Source organism: Cyprinus carpio, chromosome B24 (genome assembly GCF_018340385.1).
Source record: "Cyprinus carpio isolate SPL01 chromosome B24, ASM1834038v1, whole genome shotgun sequence".
NCBI lineage: Eukaryota > Metazoa > Chordata > Actinopteri > Cypriniformes > Cyprinidae > Cyprinus > Cyprinus carpio.
In genome coordinates, this window is record NC_056620.1 from 6,449,442 (window position 1) to 6,476,092 (window position 26,651).

Consider the following 26,651-nt stretch of genomic DNA (forward strand, 5'->3'; position numbering starts at 1 on the left):
TTCTGATTAGGATTAGGAAAAGTCATAACAATGAAACTTAGTCATCAACGAGTTGAGCTGTTAATTATTCCCAGACAACAAATAGAACAAAAGGTTTAGAAAAGAAAAGATATACTGAAAAGTTATGGAAGCATAACTTTATCTGTTCCTAATGAAGCAATATTTTAGTTTTTTTTTTTTTTTTTTGCTCAGTGATGCAGAAAGGCATCTCTAATCATGCTTTCATTTAAAATTACTCTTTAGTATTAAAAAATATTTTTGAAATAATACCTTTGATACATTACATTTGTATTATCAGTTTGTATAATGTTATTGAAAACATAATATATTATAAAATAAAATATTTTCTTTTTCAGAATGCAACAGCACAGATGTCATTTTTATATAAATAGCCTTTATTTATATAAAAAGTTCAAAAGTTTGTGGTTAGGTATGATTTAAAAAAAAAAGTATGCTATGCTTTTGATCAAATATACAGCAAAACAGTAATATTATTATAAACTATTAAAATATCAGTTTTCTATTTGAGTATATTTAAAAATGTAATGTACTCCTGTGATGTCAAAGATGAATCTTTCAGCAGCCATTGCTCCAGTCCTCAGTGTCACATGATCCTTCAGGAATCTTTCTAATATGCTTTTTTTTTTTTTTTTTTTGCTGAAGAAACATGCTTAATTGTGGAAAAGGTAATATACTTAATTTTTTTCAGGATAATCTTTCTTTGATAAATAGTGTTGATTTATATTCGAAATAGAAATCATTTGTAACATTCTATATGTCTTCACTGTCTCTTTTGATCAATTCAATGTATCCTTGCTGAATTAAAAGGGGAAAAATGCTCCCAAACTACTGAAAAGTATATATACAGTGGGGCTAGTTGTCACAGGGCCTATATCTCAACAGCAATGCGGTTTTGAGTCAAAAGTTCAATTACACAAATGTTTGTCTTCTCAAGCAGTGGTTTTGTATTCTGGTTTCAAACATATACTGTAGTCCAAATAATTCCCGTTGCTCAAATGAGGCATTCTTACTTTTTTCACCCTTATCTTTGACATTTAAACCACTGTAGATTTTTTCACATTATAGTTACTCACCGTCCAGCGTCTCTCAGTGAGAGATCGTCATAAATGATACGGTCAGTTTGAGCACGTCTCATCTCATCTTAAGCTTTACTCGGCTCTCCTTTTCTTAAATCATCTGCTCTTGATCTTTCCACAAGTCCTTCTCCAGGGTCCCCATATCTGGTTTTTGACTGAGGACCCTTTTTACACACAGCAAATTCAGGATAGTTGTGTGAATAATGTAGTAAATATCATTTTCTGTGCTGTGTGTATTGCAAACAGAACTCAATATGATGCCATCTGACAACATGCCATGAGCGTTTGAGAGCACAGCTTTGCTGTCGATGTCTGTGCTAATGTTTTGAAAGCTTGAACCTTGGATTAGAAAAATTAGCGTGTAGTTTTATGACAAAAAGATGTGAACAATTTGCATTAAATCATGAAAAATCCACTTAGGGGAAAAAAAAAATGTGATGGCTGTTAAAAAAAAAAAAATGATGAAATGTTGTATATTATTAATGTGGTTGATGTATTATTATTATTATGATGTTGTATGATTATTTGTTGTTATTTGCTTCATAATTATTAGTATTTGTTTACATAATAGATGTGCGTGTAATGTGTGTATTATTATGTTTATATAAATACACAAACATACAGTATATATTTTAAAAAAAATATTTAAATGTATATATTTACAGTCAAACCAAAAATTATTCAGACACCAGATATATTTTTTTAATATATTTTTACTAGTGGGTGCAGGACACTATAGTTAATTTATGTATACGTGAGGATAAAGTAAACTGTGACATATCATACTCAAAAATTCTTCATACAGTGGACTACCAGTAAACATTGATAAAAATGTGGGACCAGAAATTATTAACAGAACTAAGGATTGCTTGATAATTGGTTCCTATCATATTTTATTACCATTTTTTATAGAGAATAAACTGTGATAATGTGAGAAATGATGAATGTGTCTGAATAAATTGTGGTCCGACTGTATATTCTTAGAATTTATATATAATATATTTAATATATAAACAGCATATTTTTCTTAAATATATGCATGCATGTGTGTGTATTTATACATAACATATATACACAACACACACACACACACACACACATTATGTAAACGCAAACTTTTATTTTGGATGTGATGAACTGTTTGACAGCACTAATTATCAACATTTATGTATTTAGATTTGTATCTATGTATTCAGACTTGCAAATGTATTTTCTAAATGTTCTATATGTTCACAATTTGCATTTATATATTCAGATTTTATGTAATTATTTCCTGTTTGGCCCCTCATTGTACAACCCTTCAGAATATGGATAACATTAATACTGGAATGTTTTGTATATGTAAATCTACTGAAATTAATATTTGCTCATTTTGAGAAAAGGGTCTTTAAATGTATTTATTGTAATCTATAGACACAGATAGATAAAGTGTAATAAAAATAAATAAAGAAAACATGTTATGGAAGCAAAATAGGCCAAAATCTTAAAAGAGACCAGTGCATGAAAAAACAGTGGTGTCTGTTTCTTGCTTTAAGTTTTTAGTCTATCCAGGCAACTAACCTTTAGGTTTAATTAAATCTTTACATTTTTAAATTAAATAAAATTTTTAATTTTGTCTTTCACAAAAATTAAATTGAATAATGTGCAGGTCTTGTTTGGTGTGCTGACTGTAGATGAGCTCTTGACTCCTGGAGCGGTTAGCGAACACAAAGTGTTTAGTAGGAGATTTACAAAACACCCACCAGGGGCAACTCAAACACACACACTTACTCTCTCTCTCTCACACACTCACTCACACACACACACACACACACACACACACACACACACACACACACACACACACACACACACACACACACACACACACACACGTTTCCCCCTCCTTGCCATCTCAGGCCACGGAGCTCACATTACCCAATGGGTATCATTATTTTACAGTGAATGGCTTCTCTCTCTCTCCCTCTCCTCTCATTCTCTTGTTTACTCGCTCTCACTGTCTTTTATCTTCCTTTTCTCGCCGCGGAGGTGGCTGGAGGGACTCGGCAGGCTGGTGGTGGCACGGAACAGGTGGAGGATCTCTCGTGACCCGAAGCCCTGGCGAGAGCTCTCATCCTGGGGCTGACCAACCTGCCTGACTCTCTTGCTCTGCCTCTCTCTCCGTCAGTCAGATCCAACCCTGGGCAAAAGAGCAGGTCACCAATCCTGGTACCATTTTACCCCCTGAGAGTCCAGCAGCACAGAGAGGAAAATAGCCATCACGGCCGGTGTTGGAGTTTGTCTGTGCGTTCTCTCGGGGGCTGAATGAGTCCACCGGACCCCTCCTGTAGTCTGAGAATCAACATATGCACTTATCATCATGTGCTTTTCTGGAAACCCCAGTAACCCTGTCAGGCCTGTCTGGCGATGCTAAACTGTAAAGCTCTATGGGTGGAATCGTTGTGTCTTTCACAATTAATGTTCACGGCAGATCTGAGGGCCAGAGAATAGGCCTACGGATGGACTCGTTGCTGTCACTTCCCCCCGCGGATTTGCGTCGGTGTCCGAGTCAAACTGCCGGCAACAGGCGGAGAGATTCCCGAACCTGTGGAAGCACGCAATCGAAGTGACAGGCCGGCGGTGGAAGTGGGGACATTCTCCGTGTGTGAGCAAAACAAGTCCGCTGGCAGCGGCTCCCCCCGCCACCTCTCTCCTCCCCTCCACAACCGCGTGTAGGAGTGCAGCGATCTCCTCTGACGCTTGTGGAAGTTTTAGCGGCCTACGGTTTCCCGCGCAGGATGCCAGGGGGTGCCCAGGGGTGCTGGCGTTGGGAGCGGTGCCGTGCCGGATTAGGACCTCGCTGGCTGAGTTTGATGGCAGACCTGGAAAGACAAACCCTGCCAGGCACAAACTGCTCAGCCACATGATGTCAGGAGGATGAAAAAAAAAATCTAGCCATGCAGCGGCAGAGCGCGCAGACAGATGACACCCAGCAGGAAGCTGAAGCCAAATCTGTAAGCATCCACAATCCAGCTGGCTCGCCCTAGGGTACCTGTCTCACAGAGGAGACTCCACAACACCCCGTGAGCTGTCAAATTAACTCACAGATCTGGAAAGATGGAAGCGATGTGTCCCCACATACTCAACAGGGGCCACTATAAAGTGCTTTAATTCGCGGTTGCCTCCTCTGCTTATAAATTAAAAATATATAACATAATGAAATGGTAAAAAAAATACCAAATACACATGTTCAGTTGACACAGAAAGGCAAACGTTCATATCAGCATGAGCGAGTGTGTGTACAGACATACAGTACACACACTGCTGAAGCCTGTGGTGCTTTACAATCATTGTCTATTGCTCTGCAGTCCTCTGGGAAACGTGTTTATGGAAAAATACTTATTTTTATTTTTTATGAGAATTCACCAGTTTTATGGTATTTTAGGTAATTTTTAGGTAATACATCTCAAAATTTAGAAAAACACTTTGCAAGAAAAATAAGCCTAAAGGTGCAATCCCATTTAGAGCTGTTTGGCAAACTTTTGTGGACAAAATACAGTAATTTTACTAGGAATGATGGGAATGATTTTCACATGGACTGGTCACATGGATTTACTGCACTGCAAGAGAAAGCTGCTTGGTTTGAAAGTGACTGTGAGAGCTTTGCTTAATAAATTGATACACTAATGCCAACAGAAAACTGACCTGCAAAATGTTGTCTTAATGTGACTGAACCTTAATTCTAAACACTTTTATATGTCATTGATGGAATAGAGAGAAAAAAAAAATATTTGGGAGCTGATAGGAATTTAACAGCACTTGAATATAGCAATATAACAAAGTATATCACTCGAGAGAGAGAGATAGCAAAATTATACATTGTATTACAGAAAACTACACAAATAAAAACAAAAATGTAGAAAGTGAGAACACAACTACAGCTCTTGACCTCATGCCCTCATTCCACACAAAGCAAAACACTTTATTTTCCCACTCAACAAACCACAAAGATTTTAAACAAAAGTAAATACATAGCCTACTCTCACATCTTCAGTATATTAACAGTATATTAGTTATTAATAGTTTGGCAAAATCCCATTATGATGCCAATAAAACTTGAACCTCTTGAGGGAAATCTGGAGGGGAATCAATTGCAAAATTTATGCAAACACACACACACCAAGCAGAAAATGAAGATCCCGGTCAGATAGATTTGTGTTGTCATTAGGAGTCTTGCAAACTACCAGTAGTAATTATTGTTTGTAACCCTAAAGCAGGAAAAAAAATAAAAATAAAATCAGCCCCAATTTAATTTTAATACAAAAAGGCAACAAACAAACATCACTGTTAATTTTTTTTTTTTAAGGTTGAGACCAATTTTTATATATTATCAAATATCATTGCATCATTTATATGATCAGTATTTATGTGATTCTGTACCAAAAACAATGCTTTTTTCTCTATTGTGGTCTTGTTTGACCATGGAACCCAGCATCAAAAAACTTTGTTGTTTGATGTCAACAAAGGCTTTTAATGGTAACTTTCCCAAACAAATTATGGTTAAGTACACTCAACTAGCATCTGCAGTTATTTAGCTGTGATCCTTAAGCAGCCAATTAAATTATCCTACTCAATGTGTGTGTGAGGACAATCCTTTCCCAATAGTTCTGAATATCTCAGTATTGCTCTGATAGTACAAATTGACATTTTACAGTGGTTTAGTGATTATAGTTTAGCCAATTGCTGGTTTTGCAGCTCAACAACATTTTGTCATACATCATTACTGTGTTCTCGGGTTTTTCCCATAGTGAAATTTGAGAAATTTGATTATAGAAAAAGAGATTACGGCTCTAGTTTGGGTGAGTTATCACACCTCTGTTTCTCCTTTAATACATTTCAGACCCAAATCATGTTTATTTACAGAGAAACACTCCATGAAATTATATTAAAGACAATAGCATACCACATTAAGTCAAGGGTCATGTTATCATGCACCAAAGAGAATGTCACATGTTTATCTGTGAGTGTGTGGCTGTGGCAAAAGAATCCTGGTAGGTCAGTCACAAGATTAGAGGTGAAGAAATAAAAATCACAAAGCAAAATCAATCAGTAAACAGGAATATTGCAGTTATGCACATCTTGGCTGTGTCTCAAAGCTGATATGGGTGACTGTAGCTTCATTGTGCTGGTGTGTCAAGTTAGCACCATAAAACACAGCTATAACCTTTCCACCCACAGCAAACTCATCCCAAATATCTTTGATTATGGAGCAGTTCGGGCCCTCAGGGGCCACAGCGCTTCCAGTTCAAACACTTTAAGCTCAGGAATGGAAGCATTGAGGAGAGCAGCCCAATAACAACTGTGGCGATGATGAGGGGAGTTAAGGAGAGTGATGAGGAGAACAAGAGATTACGCCGCAGTGCAATAACGGCAGCTTTGTCCCGCGTCCTCACGCCCTGCAGACGGGTGCAAATGTCGATTTCACGCCAGCCTCGAGCGTATGTGTTTTTCAAAGGGCCAAGAATCAGCAGTTTGTCATGTGCGCTTAAATATAGCCTGAAAAGAGCTCTACAAGTGAGTCTCTAACAAGTGGATGATGGCTCATCGTAGGATATGATTCCCTTGAGCTGAATAACTGAAGGGCTGAACAGGATGAAGTATCCTCAGTCATGGATCCAGACGGCCCACAGGTCTTCCTCTGAGTGGAAAGTGAACACTTCCTCTCATGAACCCTACAGCGCAGCACATTTCTCAAGGCACTGTTGGTGTTTCTAAAATCAGATGTAACTAATGTCATAGTATGGCAATTAACAACGACTAAGTATTTTTTTTTTATTATTATTGCTCTCACATATTTTTTCCCTTTGTATTGAAATGAGCAACATACAGTAGCCACAAGAAAAATTTGGACACTTAGGTCACAGTTAAATGTTAAGAATGTCATTTTATGACAGCATATACAGTAACAGCAACCAAGTGCTACTTTCTCATATTTAATTTGAATATTACTTTTCCTGATAAACACTTGCAGCTTACAAGAAGTTATATTATAACAGATCAGTTATATTATAACAGTCATTCTGCAAAGCATACTTTTCAAGCTGATTTTACAAAAATAAATAAATCAACAGATCGATTGTTAAAAAAATTAAGACAAATATTGTGAAATTTGGTTGAGAAACGTTAGTGCACTGAAAATAAAAATGATTCATTGAATTTACTAAATATTTTTAATGTAAGTGGTTGCAATCAATTTATTTTAGCCACATTTAAATAAACAAATTTTGCTTAGTCAACTAAAGTTATTATTTAAATGTGGCTAAAATAAATTGAATGCAACCGCTTGCCTTAAAAAAAAATTATCATTGTTTTAGTGTGGGTAATGGCTTAATACATAATTTAAAATCACCAAAACACCAGAAAATAAATAAATAAATGTCTCAGAAATAATTTTTGAGTAAAACCTTCAGCTGCATTTAGATTTAAGTAACAAGACTGGTACTAATTTGTCAAATGCATTTCATGGAAGTTTTCTAAACTATGATAGAGCAACCTCTAAGCAATAATATACTCTTGTTAAATTCCAGCATGACGAAATGCACAAATATGCATGTGTGTCCTGTAGTCATGGCTCCCTGGGATGGTGGTTTGTAGCAGAAAACCATGTGGCTGCAGGGAGTTGCACTGCTAAGTCATAAAGCCAACTTCCAGATCTCTATGAAATTTCAGAACTCCAGATGCACTTTATTTTACAGTTTGTGCACTTACTCCAATACATCCTGAAAAAGTAATTACATGGGTTAAGTTTAGGGTTGGCTTACTGGTTAGAACGTACTAATTAGCCAGTTATTGTAATAACTGTAGTAAGTAAATAGTATTATATGTGGATTGAGACTTAAACAAACAAACAAACAAACAAACAAACAAAAAACGGCCCCAAATGTTTATTGTTGAATAACAAAATATATATAAAAATCATAGAGAGCTACAAATAATTATAGTGTTAATGTCTGGTCTTCAGGAAGTCTTGTTATTGAATATCGTAGGGTAGGGGTTTTATTGGTCAAAGCTTGTATTTGGCAGATGTATGTTGAGAGAGCACTAAGAGCCACAGCCTCATGCCTGCAGACAAACATGCAGCCAGTGAACAGTGAAGGCTGTGCAGCAGGGACACAGTCATGCAGGACTAAAAGGTACATTTCTGGTTCATAAGCATGTCCTGTCAAGGTTAATCCATTAGAGACGGGCCGTCTGACTGCCAGCCGCTGCTGTGGCCGCTGTATTCCCAGTGAAAACATCTTACACAAGAGATGGGAAAATGTACTGGGCAGCTCATTCTCTGTTCTGTAGACACACAGTATGACTCTTTATCACTGATCTAATGGTCAATACCATTATCTATCTGATATCTACTGTCATGGCCAAAAGTTTTGGCAATGACATAAATTAAGTGATTTCCAAAGTTTGCTGCTGAAGCTGTTGTGGTGTTCATTCCAAGCAGCAACCTCCCGCTCTCTCTCGTGAAGGAAGTGACTTAAACTGTAATTCGTCAACTGGCCGCTAGAGGCTGTCTGCAAAAGGGAGTCAATCCCATAGACTCCCCATGTTAAAACGCCCAACTTTAAAGCAGAAAAAAAAAAAAAAAAAAAAAAAAAAAAAAAAAAAAAAAAAAAAACATTACAGCCTGGTTCAAAAAATGATTTTGGTCTATATAGCTAATTTTACCCTTCATGACAACTGTGAGGGGTGTGAATTATTTTTTTTTTTTTACTCATCCATTTAAATTATATTAAGCCTTAAAGTTCTGCATAAATAAGGGAGTGGCCACTTGAGCGACAGGTGGATTGCCGCTGCTGACACTGCCGTTGAGCTAGGTGGGCGTGGCTTCAGCAACCAGCTCCCGCCTATCTGGGAGTGACGCGTGGCTGCCAAGATGGCGACGGCCCGCTCCGCCCAATTTGAGCTTCAAAAACACTCTTCAGAAAACTACGGGTGACGTCACGGACACTACAGTACATCCATGTTTTTTATACAGTCTATGGTTCATTCACATTGTTTCTAGATTATTGTGTAGTGTGATCAGATGCATTTTAAATAATTGCTAAAAGCTTAATTGGCCAAAAAATTTACTTTTCACAAAAAAAGAAAGAAAAAGAAAATTAAAAAAAACACTGTTTTTTGATCCTGACACAAAATGACCAGCTAACATCATATCAGCAGCACATGTGAAAGTGTGAATGAATACCAGTCAGGTAAAATCACTATCATACTAAATAGATTGTAAGAACAGACAGAAGAGAGAGGAAGAAGTGCTTCCAATCATTGTGTTCTTGTTAGCAATGGTTACCTCCAAAAAACACGTGTAGCCATCATTGATTTGCATCAAAATGGCCTCACATGCAAGAAAATTACTACAAAGAATATTACACCTGAAAGAACCATTTACCGGATCATCAAGAACTTCAAGGAGAGAGGTTCGACTGCAGTGAAGAAGTCTTCAGGACGTGCCAGAGTGTCCAGCAAGCGCCAGGACCGTCTCCTCCTGAGGAGTCAGCTACGGAATTGTGTCTCCACCAGTGCAGAGCTTGCTCAGGAATGGCAGTGGGTTGGTGTGAGAGCATCTGCATGCACAGTGAGCCCAAGACTTTTGGACAACGGTCTGGTGTCAAGAAGGGCAGCAAAGAAGCCACTTCTCTCCAAGAGAAACTTCAAAGACAGACTGAAAGTCTGCAGGAAGTACAAGGATTGGACAGCAGAAGACTGGTGCAAAGTTATTTTCTATGATGAGGCTTCCTTCTGACTGTCTGGGACATCTGGAAAATCAATTGTTCAGAGAAGAAAAGGTGAATGCTGCCACGAGTCCTGTGTTGTGCCAGCAGTGAAGCATCCTGAGACCATGCATGTGTGGGGTTGCTTTTCAACCAAGGGAGTGGGCTCTCTCATAATTCTTCCCAAAAACACTGCCATGAATAAAGAATGGTATCATAACGTCCTGCAAAAGTGGCTTCTTCCAACGATCCATGAGCAATCTGGTGATGATCCGTGCATTTTTCAGCTTGATGGAGGACCAAGTCACAAAGCAAGAGTGATAAAGAAGTGGCTGGAAGATCATTACATTGAAATTTTGGAACCGTGGTCAGGCAACTCCACGGATCTCAATCCCATAGAGAACCTGTGGTCAGTCCTCAAAAGGCGAGTGAACAAGCAGAAGCCCACAAATTGTGATCAACTCCGAGAACTAATAAGGCAAGAATGGATCGCCATCAGTCAGGATTTGGCCCAGAAGCTAATATCCAGCATGCCAGAGTGAATTGCATTATATATATATTTTTGCCAATAAACGCCTTTAAAACGTATATGCTTATCATTGTTTTTCAGGATACCATAGAAACGTGGAAAAATAATCTACAATTACTGAAGCAGCAAACTTTGCAAAATACATAATGTATGTCAAAACTTCTGGCTATGACTGTGGAGATTAAGGAAGCCAGTAAAAGATATAAACACAATCATACTGAGAAAAAAAAAAAAAAAAACATCGGTCTGTTACTAATATAGAGGTTAATTCCTTCAGTTAGTTGAAAATATTTTAAAAAAAACTTTCATATTAAATAATTATTTAATAATCACATTTTAATATTTGTGAACATTTATATCTTGATATACAAAATAGATGTAATTAGCCAGATTATTTAAAATATTTTGGGAAGTGAAATGCATGTAGATTTATTATGTATGCTCTGAAGTTATATTAATTACATTAAGTGGTAAAATCAATATTTTACTTTATAACAGACAGATCAGATATGTGATATATATATATATATATATATATATATATATATATATATATATATATATATATATATATATATATATATATATAAATAAAATGGTTAGGTTTTATCACATTTTTAATAATACCAACTCATGTTTATTTGTTTTGCTAAATCTACACGATTTCTGCATTTCTGTGTTTATTACAGAAATATGATGAGAATCGTGGCTTTGAGGAAAAACTCTTAATTTCACTCCAGGTTTAAATAAATTAGTCAGGATGAATTAAAACCTGCATTATAATGAAGCACAAATTAAAAATTCACAACCAGTGTGACAAATACGCAGATTTGAACAGAAGATATGATAATGAGATGTTATTTGAGTGTTATCTGACCAGTGGCCATTAGGAGGGTAGATGAGGGCACTGCACTGCCCCTGACACATGAACCCAGATAAACAACTGCAGGCTGGACTCCAGTCTATCAGCCTTATGCCTCTGGAGCTCTGAGGAGCTCATAAAAAGTATTCTCTTTGTCGTGCCATTTCAGTTGGAATTACTTTTAGTATCACTTCTCACAGCACCCCCGAGACATCCTATCAGAAGACATTAACACAGGAGGTCTTAATAAAGTTCACTGGCAAGACCTGTGGGGCAGTAGGGCAACCAGAGGAGGTGGTGTATAGATGAGATAAGATACCCTCTTGTTTGTGAAAATAACAGAGAAGAGGTGCAATTTCAGCTGTATTATTATTATTATTTTTTTTTTTGGACTGTAAATTGAGCCCTGATATCAGGTCATACTCTTTGATTTGATTTGTTCAGTTCGAACAGTAGAAATAACGCAAATGGGGGTAACAAGTTGACACTTGTGCAAACCACACACATTATAATGTATTAAATCAATGTGTGATCATATTTTTCACACCCAAATGATTCCTAAAGCAAAGAGGCCTGCACAAAACATGCAAAAGATAAAATGGATATCATGACCACTAATTACGATAAGTATGAATAGTTTTTAGTCAGATAACATAAAAAAGACAAGACCCCTCAACAACCAAACAGCAAGAATGAAAGAGAACAGGCACCTTTGTTTATAGGCTATTGCTGTGTGTAGAACTACGTTAACTGCATTTTTAATTTTTAATAAACATTTTATTTTAATAAAATGTTATTTGGGCAGGTATGTTCACATGGACGTTTTTAGATTTAAATCTAGATTTAAATTAAAAGAGACAGTATCGATAGTCTATGCATGACCAGACATTTTATTTGTATCCAAAATGAGGAGATGTGAACATCATGGAGCACTGAAGTCTCTCATGCAGTGAATGTTTCAATCATACTCGAAGCCAGAGGGTGCTCTTCCGCAGAAAGTCCTAAACAGTCTCACAGAAGTAATAACTTATGACATGCAGGAAGTCCTTAATATGTACAAAAGCATCCAGCTATTGCTGTAGCTGAGCTGAATAAAAAGCAGAAACGTTTTTACTGATGAAACTTGAAGACAATAAACACACAATTACAAAAATATATGGTTTATGTATTTTTTTCGTTATCTTCTAGTTATCTAATAAAATAATAAATAAATAGCCTAAACTATATGTATAATGCAGTACCGATTGACATATCATTTAGTATAGGAACTATAAAATATATTTCCTGCCTTATTCTTTGATAAAAATGGAAAAAAGGTGTTCATAGCAGCCTTTTTAAACCAATCATAAAATTGTCATTAGGAAAATATTTAATAAAAATGTTATAGCCCATTGCTGCAGATAACGTTACTTCCAAGGCTACACACAGCAATATAAACATCAGCTGTACATGCTCTCTTCACATGTATAATAACTTGTATAATAATAATAATTTAATAATAATAAGTATACAAGCACAACGCTCCGCTGAGAACTCCACTTACCAGCAGCCGTGGACATTTTGTGAGCTAAATTATTAACTTGGGGGTTTATCTTGGGTGAGATTTTGAGGTTATTGGTGGTATTGTGTATTATTTTATTTTTAGTTAAATTATTATTCATTACTTTAACTAATAGTTGGATTGGGCAGGCCTTCACAAAAGGGCGTTTAATTACAAACACAAAAAAAGCCTTGACACCAGGGCACTTTGGGTATCAAGGGGAAAGGGGGCAGGTAGAGTTGGGCCAATTCTCCCCTGTGCTCATGAGTATGCTACAGTATACTAGATGAGGACCTTAGTGCCTTAAGCCAGAGTCACACTAGACTTTTCGTTCCATTGACTTCCATTCATACGCACGTGAATGCGTCAGACCGGAAATGCGAGCCTGTGTTTTGCTGTATAGCAAAGTTAAAATTTGGTGAAACGTGAATGCGTGAGACCAAAAAAAAAAAAATCAAAACATCACAAAGTGACCTCTAAACAAAGGAATCGCTAATTTTAGCAGTGTCGCATCATCCTGTTTTATACAACACAACCTTAAAAGATTTAAAAAAGTCACATAAAAAGTAAAACGGCTTGGTTTGTGGTGGCAAGGTAAACGGGATCAGATGGTACGTTTGAACAGTGAAACGTGTTATTTTATGTGATGTTTTTATCGCATGAGATTTGTATGTGTGCGTACTTGATTAACTATACTTGTGACTGATTGTAATCAGTTAAATAGAAAATAATTATGATTAATGAGTTGTGTTTATTGTGAAAACCTTGGTGCATGAGGTCATATCCTGGTCCCGCCCCTTTTCGCAGCACTGTCCGAACTAATTTCGCATGCTCAAAGTCTATTGTGACCGCAGCTTTAGAGGCACTAGAAGGGCATAAAAAGACAGATCCCAAATTGAGCATGGTAGTCATTCCTCAATGCAAGTGCCAGATCTCACAGAACGTGTTACTACACAGTTGTAAGAGCTATCCTAGACTCCCTTACTAAAGAACAGTTATAATAGGTGCCTATGCACCTTCTTCGCTTGGCCCATCTCTTGAAATCCAGGAGGACATTTTCATGTCTTTAACTCCCCCGAACCTCCTAAACCTCTGGTACCCTCAAGCCAAATCTATAACCCCTTAAATGAAAGTCTCAACACACACATGGTGCACAAGGCCCACATATCCCTCTCAGGAGTGCGTTTTGTGCAGCTGGGACAGGGTTCCGTGCAGCAGAGAGTCTATTTCTGGAAAATTCTGTCATCCGTGTCAGTGTTAAGGTGCCATCACGGTGCCTGGGGTCACACACATGTACTTTAGCACCTTTAAAATCAGACAGCCTCTGTGATTGATGAAGTGAGCAAGGGGCATCTCGAAGACTCTGTGCACAGACCCACACCTGCGATCCTCCAGTCTTATTGCAAGACCCATGTTATACACAAGAAAGAGGGCAAAACAAAGGCAACGCTCGACTCTCTTTTCTGAACCATTGCGTATTTCAATCACTAAGTAAGAGTGACATGCCTTTGATGTTAGTGTTTAGCTCAGAATACCTCATTCCACGATAATATGCATAGCTGCATCTGTAAAACGCTTTTGCCTCAAAGACATATTAATTCGCAGACTCATAAATGTTTTTGACAATTACACTGCCTCAAGTGGAGCATTTCCACCTAAATTTGCTTCTCGCCATTCTAAAGTAAAGCTTTTAATTGTGTGTGGATGCGTTACCACCGCGTAACTTTTTTCCTCTTCCTGTTTTGCTTCAGTCATGTAATTGCAGTAGACAATCAGATGCCTGCTTTATGGGCGCATGCTAGAACTGTCACTTCATGTTGGGTGCAGATAACACGGGAGCTGTCACAACCACTTACCCTGCGCTAATGCGCCCCATGCAGTGCTGATAGTTTCATTGAATCAATCAGGGTCTTCTGTTTTCCCAGCTTCACATCTAGCTTGGCATGCAGCTCTTTATCTTGTTAACGAGACATAATGAACAGTTGGTGAAAACTTCAGGCACTTCAGGGGACATGATGCAAACAAAATGTGAGCGCAGCCTGGCAAAGTCTGTTTATACATCTATCCATTGTGGTCTGTAGCTGTGTCAATGATGCAAGCCTGTTTCATTCTAGTAGGACCAGGAATCCATGTTCTTCTTTTGGAGCACTTAACTTTCCAGAAGTGCTGCACAGTTTCAGCCTTAAAGTCTTTTCACCAAGATCCTGCGGCATCAAAAGAAAGGCATAATCGTGTCAGAGTGCATATCCTAGAGGACCTAAGTTTGCTACTTCTTGCTCTACTTGAAATCCCTGCAGCCTTTTGGGAAAGCAATAGGTGGTTCGTTGACCTTGTGGCATGCTGCCATGTGAAATCCAGTGCCCCAAACCTCTTGAACCTTGACTTCTTGAGAACTGCAAGGTAAATTAATTGGCACAATTCAATGAATGAGCAACATCGCGACTGAAATAAAAGAAGTCCACCCATGAAGAGTGAATCGCCTCTAACTCTGCATAGACGACAAAAGCCCAAAATAATTGGAGTGTCCTATACCCTCCTGCTGTGGATCTATTGTGACTTAAAACATCTTTCATTTTACTCAACTTCAAGCTAAAGCAATAGTGACCCCATGACACCTGAACTGATGTTTAAAAAATGTGGAAAACTTTAGTTAAAATCTCCTTAAAGACCTCCATTCAGGAACATCTGCTACATGTGGTTTGGTCATCTTTTGTGGACGTGAAAGAGGCGATAAATTTCATTTTGATGAGGGAAGCCTCTTTTAGATTAGCCACCCAATTAAATCGAGAGACAGAAATAAACAGGCAGACAGAGACTCCACTGTGGATATCTCCATTATCTGGTCACAAGGCCTGTTCTGATGACTGCAAGATTTCTGTCGCTTCTTCAGTTTGCTATCCCACAAACACACATTGCTTTGTTCCACTGCGGTTCCTCTATGAACACACTGAATGTCAGATGGAAATTCTTTGAATTCTGCAAAAAAAAAAAAATGGGATGTGTCATGTATCCAGAAGGAGGACTCATAAAAAAAAAGTACACTGATAGTTCTGTTTTCCCTTTTTCATTTATTGGCACAGGACAACATTCTGTTGACATTAAAGAACACAAACTTGAGCTTGAGAACAGCAGACATTTCATAAAGAAGGCTTACAGGAAAGGAAATATAATAAAAAGAACAGAGGGATCTTTTTGTCAGCATATGCACAGCAGATAAGTAAACGTGCAAAAACACATCTCCCTTTCATAAGAAGAGGATTTTCCACCATAAAGGCTACGGACAGAGCAGCTCCAAACCAGATTGGCCACATGTTGTACGTTGCATGAAGCACTCGGTTTCCCGAAAGATGTTTTAAGTCAACCTTTTATGATCAATAAAGCTGCTATGTTCTCAGGAACAAGTCTCGTGGAACTGGAAAAGCTTTTTTTGTCTTGAACCCTTTATAAAAATGCTTTAAATTTTGTGCCATGAAAACACAAGCACAGATCTTCAACAATGCCTGATTCAAAAATATTTTGAATATTGAAAACCTTTGACGCAGCCAGTGATTTATATAACAGAAGTGGATTAAGCGGTTGAATACTTAAACTGTCTAAAAAAAAACTGTCTTCACAGCTATCAAAGATGGGGATTTTGGGGAAAATGACAAACTGGTTGTGGATGGATTGAAAAGCACATGAAAATCAGAACACACCAGTGCTGTCTGTGTAGCTATAGCTGGTAGTCTGCCCACTGCCCCAGAGCAAGAACATGACATACTGTCAAACCTCAGAGTACTGCCCACACCAGCGCCAAGACTAGGAGAAAGAGGCGAACGGCAGAAGAAAATGCCAAATGAGGAAAGATATGTGTGGCTTGAAATGAGGGATTTCCATGTTACCTTAATAATTGACTACCTTATGTGAAAGACATATTAATAGATTTACTAGTTTTGTATTCAGTTTATTATTTAAATGAACTGTTTTTCCATTAGCAAAAGTTTTATTTCACCACAGCCACTATTCTCATCATTGATTCTGAGGTGCACTAATCCACATAATTTGAATAAACCTTTCACAAACTACACTCATTCTAAACACACAAAAATAACACTACTAATGGGCATGAACTTGCTCAAAAAAAAAACAAAAAAAAAAACAAGACCTGCTTTACGTCTTCTGACTGTTTGGGTTAACATTAGGGTTGTGGTGCAAAAACGGCATATTGTGACCATAAGTTCAGGATTATTTGACAATCACAACTAGTTATCAAGGCTTTCAGTAGTGACCACTTGGGTAAACTCTGTTCCTCAAAACCACCACAGGAGGTAAATGGTGTCGTATGCCTGGATAGTGCTGGATATGATCAAACCACCTGGTGATATTCAGATATCGCTCTTTCTCCTGTACAGCCAATTCCACCTAAGAAAAAGTAAGGACAAACATGACACGGTGAACATTTAAGGGAAAACGTGTGTAACACTAGAGGCATCCAATAAAATATCTACAAAAAGTACTTGCCTTCTTAGGCTTAATTAATTTATTTTTACAGCATTTATCTAAATTAAGATAATATTGACCTACAATATAATGTATACAGCATTTTATATAGTATAAAATAAAAAAATAAATAAAACAAAAAGTCAAAAAGTATCTTACAACTAGACTTTTAAGGGCCTTTTACACTGAGAGTGATGCGAAAAAGCGACGCAAATCACTAACAAATGATCGCCTTTAGCTAATTCAGGCCTGCACAATAGTTGGCAATGACTTTATCAGACACATACACGCTGCAAAGTTTCAAGAATGATGTGCATATTTCTGTGGGATTCCCTTTTGAAATGGCAATGATTAATATAGTGATAACCATAATAATGGACGGGTCAAAAATGTGCAATAAAGGGTTAGTTCACCCAAATATGAAAATTAGCCTGTGTTTTACTCACCCTCGAGCCATTCTAGGTGTATATGGCTTTCTTCTTTCAGACGAATCCAATTGGAGTTAAAAAAAAATTGTCCTGGGTATTGCAAGCGTTATTATTGCAGTGGGTGGGTGAGTTTCATTACTTAAGCAATGGAAAACCAGTCTCCTCTTGGCTTATATTGAAATCCTCCGACATTTTTCTTTACAAATCCTCGGTTTGTACTTCTAATTCATGACCGGCATTTTGTTTTGTTTTATTTTCTCTCCACGTTCGTCATTAATCACGCAACACAGACGTCCTACGTCATCCACCGGAACGGCTTCCGCGTATGACAGATGGTGGAAGTGATAGAAAAGTATTTATTACATTTGAAATATGGATATTTTTCTTACAAAAATGCATGGATTCGCTACAGGAGGCCTTTTTTCACCTCCCGGAGCTGTGTGCGGCACGTTTATTATGGATGCGCACTTTATTTAACGTGTTTTAGACTGTTGAACAGAAACACCCACCCATTGCAATGACAGCGCTTAGAAGTGCCAGGACAATTTTTAATATAACTCTGATTGGATTCGTCTGAAAGAAGAAAGTCAAATACACTTAGGATGGCTTGTGGGTGAGTGAATAACAGGCTAATTTTCATTTTTGGGTGAACTAACCCTTTAAGACTAGAGCACCCTCACTTAGTACAGAAGCACCCTCTGTGATTTAATTCTGGAAGTGCACAAAGAAAATGGATTTCTCTACTAGCAGCAGCAGATGAGTTTTTGTTTTATTAAATGAAAAAAGGAAAAAGAAAAAAAAAATTGTTATTGGATACACCCTAAATGAGAAAAGCATGAAAAAAAAAAAAAGTATGTTGCATTTTTATGAATGTGTTATGTTACATAATACTTTTCTTCTGTTTTTACAATTCAGTTTATGTCTTTACAATGATTTTCAAAACAGTTTTCTGTTCTATAGCACTAACAATCTCTCTCTTTCGTGCAACAGCAGCACCACCGGTGGTGTGATCTAATGCTGCCTTCATATGCTATCGGAATTATTGTAATTGTTTGTTTTGTTTTGTGTTTTTGGTGATGAGTGGAGTGTGTGGTGATGTTTTGAATTGAGAAACTTAAAGAAAATTTTGATTTCCAAGTTTCCAAGTTGGGCAGGCCATAAATTTTAAACATGGTGGAGGTGAGAAACATATTTGCTTTTATTCGCTTTTCCCACAACATCTACAAGTTGAAGTCATGAATATTTGCATACATAACCATTTTATGCATACTGTATTACTGAACACTGGGACACTACGCTCTTATTCAAAAAATTGTTGGATATTGACTAAATATCTCCTACACCTTTTGGCTTTAATGAGATTTTTAACGAGAAACCAGCAAGAATGAACTCATGAATGGGCCATTCACCATGATTTCAGTTCTTTCCGAAAACAAAGCACTTGAACACGACAAATTCATAATTACAACTTCACAAGTGGGAAGTAGAAAGTTTCTGATACCATGTGAATGCAGCGTAAAGGTAAAATTTAATTTGCACAGCTTGTTTCATCATAGGGCAACGAGGAAAAGAAAATAGACTCTTGGAAACTCTTATTTGTCACAGTGATGCAACTTGCTCTACAATTCGGATAAATAGTTAAGCAAAAGTAGTACTTTCTGGCCATAAGACTAAACTCCATGTTTGTCAAAAGCCAAACACAGTGCAACATACAGCAAAAGAGGAGAACTCTGCTAAAAAGGGGGTGGGGGGGGGGTTGGGGGGTGGTAAAATAATCTGTTGATAAGTCAAGTGTATATATATATAAAACATTACCAGGGGGTGAATATATATAATATATATATATATATATATATATATTATATATATATATATATATATATATATATATATATATATATCTATATATATATTTTAAGAAACTGTACGTCTAAGTGACCTTATCTTCAGGAGATTTAAACTGAGTGACACACTAATGCCTTCTGGGTAATGACAACTCTCTGTCAGTCATTTAGTCAGTCAATTACAAACACTGACATGGAGAGATGTGATCTTCTATTCTCTTTCTCTCTAATTCTCATTTAATCCCTTTCTTCCTTTCTCAATGGGCTCCTTCAGGCTCCTTAAACTTCCTTGGCTGCTGTCCTGGGAAATGACATCACTACGTCTCATCTTTTCTGCCGTGTCAGGTTTCTCCTGTGCTTTAAGCATCTTACTGCTTTAATTGGGCGCTCTGCATCACTTCTCTCAAACGATTGAAGTTCACCGCTGAGGGACTTACAACAATGTGGTGAATGCCGTAATACATGAGGATGTCTGCCAGGGTGAAGACGTTCCCAGCCAGGTAAACTTTGTCCTCAAGGTACTGGTTAAGATCCTGCAAGGGAAGTATAAAAGGACGTCACTCTGGGTGCTTCCAAAAATGGGAATTTTGGAGGGTTAATGGGACCCTTAAAAAGTCATGCATAAGAATAAAGGAATAAATCTTCGGATGCATTTAACATGAACAGATTCAAAGCTTGCTTTAAACAAAGCACATTATATGGTACACTGACAATGAAATTGTTTCACGAATAGTTTAGCAGGATCACCAACATAAAAGCACTGTTACTGTTAGAACAATGTTGTTCCATTTACTGCAGTTTAAGAGATCACAGCTACTGGCAATATAACAGGGCTCCAGACTGAGAATAGAATGAGCACATACTACACTTTGCAGACTTTTTAAGTAGAATTTGCACCAATTTAGTAAACCGTGATAAAGTAAATCTGTCTTAAACTCCATGTACTGCAAGTTATTTTTCCATTTATGTCTGATGTGAAATTAACCTGAGAACCTGAGAGGTGAGTGTGACCTTTTGTTTTACGTGTCTGCTGTTTTTGTTTTATTTAGGCTTTAGCATAATTTCACAAAGATAAGGTCAGACCATTCTGTTTTTGCCTCAAATGTTGAAATGATTTAAAAAAAAAAAAAAAAAAAAAAAAAAAACCTGCTCATACTACGTTTGTTGTATCTTTCTTTGTATCGTGCAGTGGTTGGTTCTAATTTCAAATGGCATTTTTTTTTATTATTATTAAATATGTTTACTTCTTGTAGTAGCAGCAACTGCAAAAACATGGCCAGGAAAAAACAATTGTGGCCAAAATTTTCTCAAGTCACCAGTCATTGGCAGATGTGGCAAAAAGTTATAGTTTTAGGCCCTGCTTGCATGTGTAAAAATTAGGACAAAAGTATTGTAATTTCCCTACTGTAGAGTAAGATAAAATTACATACCTGTAAAATACTATTTATTTATTTATTTTTTTTATGGCCGCTGCCATGTTGTGGAGATGCTGTGTGTTTCGTTGTGAAAGCGAATACTTTGTTTGGCTTAAAAGAGGACACAACTAGAAATCAGTGGTTAAGTTGTATTTACAACACTGTTCCTGAACAGTTCAACCCAAATATTCAGATGTGTGCAGCGCATTTTATGGAGGATGAGGACTGTTTCCTGAACCAGTAGCCTACAATGCTTCTGTGCACAAAGGCTGTTCTATAAAGTGGGCAGTTCAAACTTTGCAAGCACAGTCTGGCGCTTCTGACTCACAGCCTGTAAGTAAATTTTTTATATTTAAAGAATATGCCACTGATGATTCAAACGAGAGTTTTGAGCAGTGTAGAGTAGCGCTTGTTGTTTGTCGTTTCTCCAATCACAAATGCAGACACGGTTTTATGTTTATGCAGTGCGATATGCAACTATCAAGAGCTAAGACAGTATAAATCATTATAATCAGTAAGTCGATGCGTTTCAGAAAGGCGGGCATAGAGGAGTAACAATAATGTACATTTTATGGAAAATAATGTGTTTTTTTTGATTATTAAGCATAATAAAATTGTTTTATTACAAATAATAAACAGAATGTTTTTTTCACAACATCACATGACCCCTTTGATGTCTAATTGTTCATATGACACACAAATAATAAATGGCATTCCAAAGCCATTAATGTTTTTAAAAAAGTATCTTATGCTAATCAAGCCCACATTTATTTGATCACATATACAGTAAGAACATCAATATAGTAAAATATTATTACAATTTAAAACTACTGTTCTTTTTCCAATCTTAATATATTTTAAAATGTAATTTATTTCTGTAATGGTCAAGCTGAATTTTCAGCAGCCATTACTCCTGGATTCAGTGTGTCACATGATCCTTCGGAAATCTATGCAATATGCAGATTTGGTGCTCAAGAAAAATTCTATTATAAATGTTGAAAACATTCACGATTGTTTTATTCATGTGAAATAAAAGTCTTTTGTAATTATACATGTCTTTATGATCACTTTGGATCAATTTAATCTTTTATCCATCAATTTAATCCATTCCTGCTGGATAAAGTAATAATTTCTTTAAAACATAATTTTTAAAGACCCAAACTTTTGAACGCTAGTGTATATTTTAAATATTGGTGTATTTTTTCATTGCTGTTGCCACCATTTGTTAAAAACAATAAGGCCTAGTACAATAAGGTCCATTTTACGTTGTGCTTGAGAAAACCCACTTTCTGTGGTAAAATCACTGTTTGTTGCTTTCTTGATGACCTCAATTCATCCAATCTACTTTTACAGCTGAAACTATCTGTAATATTAAAGGCCTCTTGAGAATGAAAGACCTAAAGTTTGGAGGTATTCGAATACTTCAGTGACTGTAAAGTTAACGGTAACACTATTTCAGGGACCAATTAGTTGCTTATTCATATTGCTGTATTGCTTAAAATGGATCTTAAAATAAAGTGTGAGCACATGAATTGTAATATATTGTAGTATTACTGGTTATCTGATTGATGGAGTGCAGGCATAGTACAAGTGTGTGTGCTTGTCTGAGTGTGTGTAAAGAGTGTCTCATCTGAATACTGTTCACTGCCTCCATTAGCCCTCAAGACAATGTGCTGTATTGTGCACAAGTGCTGAAGATGCTGCTGTCCCCTGAGACCTGTACAGACATACACACACACACACACACACACACACACACACACACACACACACACACACACACACACACAAACCACCCCTGCTATAGTATTTAGGCTTTAGAAAGTTTTACATGAAATTCACTCTAGAATTATAAGATGTTGGCCAGGGGGGTTATATAGTCTGTCTGAAATGAAGCTCAAGACCGTGCACAGCTCTGCACTGTACCAAGTGATATGATTTTATTACAACTACTATATACCATCAAGAATCATTTTTCTACATTTGGTTGGAAAGGGCAAGTTCACCCAAAAATGAAGATTTTTATCATTTACTAACCTTCAAGTCATTCCAAACCCATAGAACTTGCCTTCATCTTTAAAACATAAATGAAGATATTTTTAATGAAAAGCAAGTACAGTTGAAATCTGTTCATTTAAAGGCACAATATGTAAAAAATTTTTTTTTTATTAAAATACCCAAAAACCATTAGAACAGTGTTATATATTTTCCTGACTTGTGTACTTACATTATCCTAAATGTTTCGAACAATGTTTAAATCCAGAGAAATAAGCAATTTTAACTAGTGACACGGACCGTGTCCATAGTGTCATTTTGTAGCCTGCCAATGATGTCAAACACTGTTGATTTCCTGTTTTGTTTTGTAGAAAACATGGAAACACCAAAGACGCTTTAACATGTTGTGGGTTTTAACAGACCAATGACGACCGCACAGAGTAGCATTATAACAGAACTTTCAAATGTATCTAGTATGATAAAACAGTGCTGCTTTTTTCCCCCTACATACGCACAATCGGAAGTAGTGGAAGCGGTCGACTAATAAAATAATAAAAGCTCTGCTGCTTTCGAACCATGTGTCACGCTCGTTCAGCTGCCTCGTTTCGCTTCGACGGCTTTCAGCCTCACCCTGCTTCATTCTTCTACGTTAATAAATCATTAGCTCATCCATGAACATGATTTCTGCCTGAGTCCCGTCAGATTGCATCGTCTGTGGGGATGAAGACCACAACTCCCATAATTCCACACATAGTCACAGCGTCATGCAACTACGCCTCCTGGTCTTTGCTTATTTTGAATACGCGCCCTCTAATGGCGAAAAATGACATATTGTGCCTTTAAATTGATCATGTCTTGACTTTGGTTAAACCACTCAATTCATATGGATTATGTAAAGTTAACATTTTTGGTTGGTAGACACAAATCTCTTTGGTTACAGGTCTCAGGATTTTTTATTTGTGTTTCAAAAATGAACAAAAGTCTTATGGGCTTTGAATAATATGAGGGTGAGTAAATGATGACAATTTTAATTTTTGTTTGAACTACAGTATCTAAGGTGCACAAAAAAGGACATTTATGTTAAATGGGACTCCATAACAAAATAAAATAAAATATTTATAAGCCAATTATTTTAATTTTATTTGCCAAAATAAAGAATCGCTCAATATAGAATACTCTAATTTCACCCAAATTAAAGTTTTACTCTGAAACAAAGCTCTCTCTTACAGTCGATTCAACTGTTACATCCATCCAGGATGAGATCTATTGTGGTTGTTGTAAACTCTCTTGTCATTACTCTGGTGTCTGTTCCTGTCAACTGCAGGACTCCTGTTTCTCCTGCTTTAAATGTTGTGATCCTGCCTTACAGAGTGCAGTGAGTTGGTCAGACAGTGCATGCCATGGGCGTTACATCAGCCCTTCATTACTGTTTAAACAGCCACTATTAACCAGCGAACAGCAGCACTCTGCTTAAGACCGGTGCTCTGACAGCTGCTGCCGAGAGGCGTCCGTCCTGCTGAGAGCCTGTGTTAACGAGACTGCCTCTCACTGTCCATAGACAGACATTTGCTACCTTTAATCCCTTCTGAACTGATCTCAGGACAGTGTGAGACCCCTGTTACCCTCAGCATGTCAATAAAGCCCATGACAGACTGCGGTGTGGATGATTCAGATCCAAACCTCCAACGCTATTATTAAGAAACCCCTGTGACTACATAGGTGCTGAGTTTGGAGTGGCATTCTTTCTGGACACTCAATTAATTCAATGAGAGGATGTCATGTCAATGTTTTCAATCTGTTTTAGCTGTGAGTTTTCATATATGACATGGGTATATACATGAGTAAATGTATAATAATGGCAATCTATTCAGGATTCTGGACACTTACAGGTATCAACAGAGCTTAAAAATGAAAAGGGAAAAGACAGGAAATTGAAAATTATTCATATTATTGCTATATCTTTGCTGATTAAATAAAATTAGGTAATATCATATATTGCTATAATGTAAAAAATAAAAAAGTTGATCTTATAAAGACATGATGTTCAATGACAAGTGAATTTCACTCACGTCTCACTAGTATGACAGCTAGGCTCTGCTTTCAAACTCTCCAAAGTGTGTGCGTGAGCCACCTCTCTCTCAAATGGACCATTGACACGATCTACAATCTCAATTAGGAGTATCAATGGTCCATTTGAAAAATAGTTGTCGGTAATGCACTTATAAGTCTGCGATCTGCCATGAAGCAAGAAGAAGAAGATGCCTCACGTGCCTGCTGCTGAGAATGCGCATAGGAGGACGCGCTCAGGAGAGTTCTAACAGTTCGGTTATTGCGTGAATCAGAGGTAAAAACTATATAAATACTGTTCACTTTCTTGCACAGACCGATCGTATTGTGTCTTTACACATCAATATATCGTCACGACCTGCAGGGTTTAATTTGGTTTTGTTTGTGTATGTTTTTTTTTTTTTGTTTGTTTTATTGTTTGTTTTAGCCGTGATTTCCATCCACTTACATAATTAGAGTGATAGACTGCAACGGTTTGAGTTAAAAATCTTGGTTTGTGTTCTGGGGGTAAGCAGATAAACATCAAATTTTCATTTTTGGGCGAACTATCCCTTTTAAGGTCTGACTGTCTTTAGAAAAGAATATATGCCATTTTGTTTTCATCTTCGCTCCGTGTAATACCTAATAAAGTGGTGTTCTAAATCGCAATGAAAATCGAAATTACGCACCTGATGGAATTTACCGCTGATTAGAGAACCAGCTTTACTGACGAGATGCGTATTAATTATCGGCCGATATTTATCTTGCACCCCTATGGGGAACAGCTGTTATTCTGCTGTTCCATAAGTGCCACGTTTTTGACTTAACACTTCTTTATTTAAAAGCTGAAATGTGAGGTTTACCATTTTATGAAACCTTTTAAGAGTTTTATTTGAACATTTCATACATATTATCAGATAAATTGTTGTCAGTCATGCTGTCATTTAAAATCAAGACATCATTTGTAATGTTATTGTTTTAGTCTTTATGCAAACAAAAAGTAATTTTATTTGTGGTTGTTGGTTTTAAAAAATTATTTATGTCAGTACTTTTTAAACATTTTCAGCAAATTTTAAAAATATAAAACCATGATCATTTTGGTCACATAAGAAATTTCAATAAGAAATTTTCATACCGTTCCATCCCTAGTAGTCTTGAAAGACAAATATACACAAATACTTTGATGACAGACAGTTCTGCTGTCTAATATATTTGATGAAATAAGGTTAAAAAGAACTGCCTTTATTCAAAATAAAAAAAAAAATTCTGATAATATATATTCTAATAATATATTTACTTTACTATCACTTTTTATCAATTTAACACATCCTTGCTGAATAAAAGTAGTGATTTTATTTTAAAAAAGAAAGAAAATTACTGACCCCAAATTACTGACCAGTAGTGTATATTATCACAAAAAATTTATATTTTAAAAACATAGCTTCTTTTCTTTTTTTTTTACCTTTTATTCATCAAAGTATCCTAAAAAAGTATCACATGTTCTGAAAAAATATTAAGCAGCAGAACTTTTTCCAACTTTGATAATGAATCATCATATTAGAATGATTTGTAGAAGGATCATGTGATAATGATCCTAAAAATTCAGCTTTGCATCACAGAAATAAATTATAATTTAAAGTATAATAAATTTAAAAACAATTATTTTAAA

General features: G+C 36.6%; 1 protein-coding gene across 1 annotated transcript in view; it reads right to left on the bottom strand.

The window, feature by feature from the left end:
- Window positions 1–15,823: 15,823 nt before the first annotated feature.
- LOC109075471 (eukaryotic translation elongation factor 1 epsilon-1-like) overlaps window positions 15,824–26,651 on the bottom strand; it is a 13,280-nt gene continuing 2,452 nt past the window's right edge. Inside the window, exons 3-4 of the mRNA XM_019091375.2 lie at window positions 19,964–20,059; window positions 15,824–17,176 (exon numbers count right to left, since the gene is read on the bottom strand). Coding sequence (XP_018946920.1) covers window positions 17,033–17,176; window positions 19,964–20,059 — 240 coding nt within the window. The 3' untranslated portion in view covers window positions 15,824–17,032. The remainder of the gene's footprint in view (window positions 17,177–19,963; window positions 20,060–26,651) is intronic.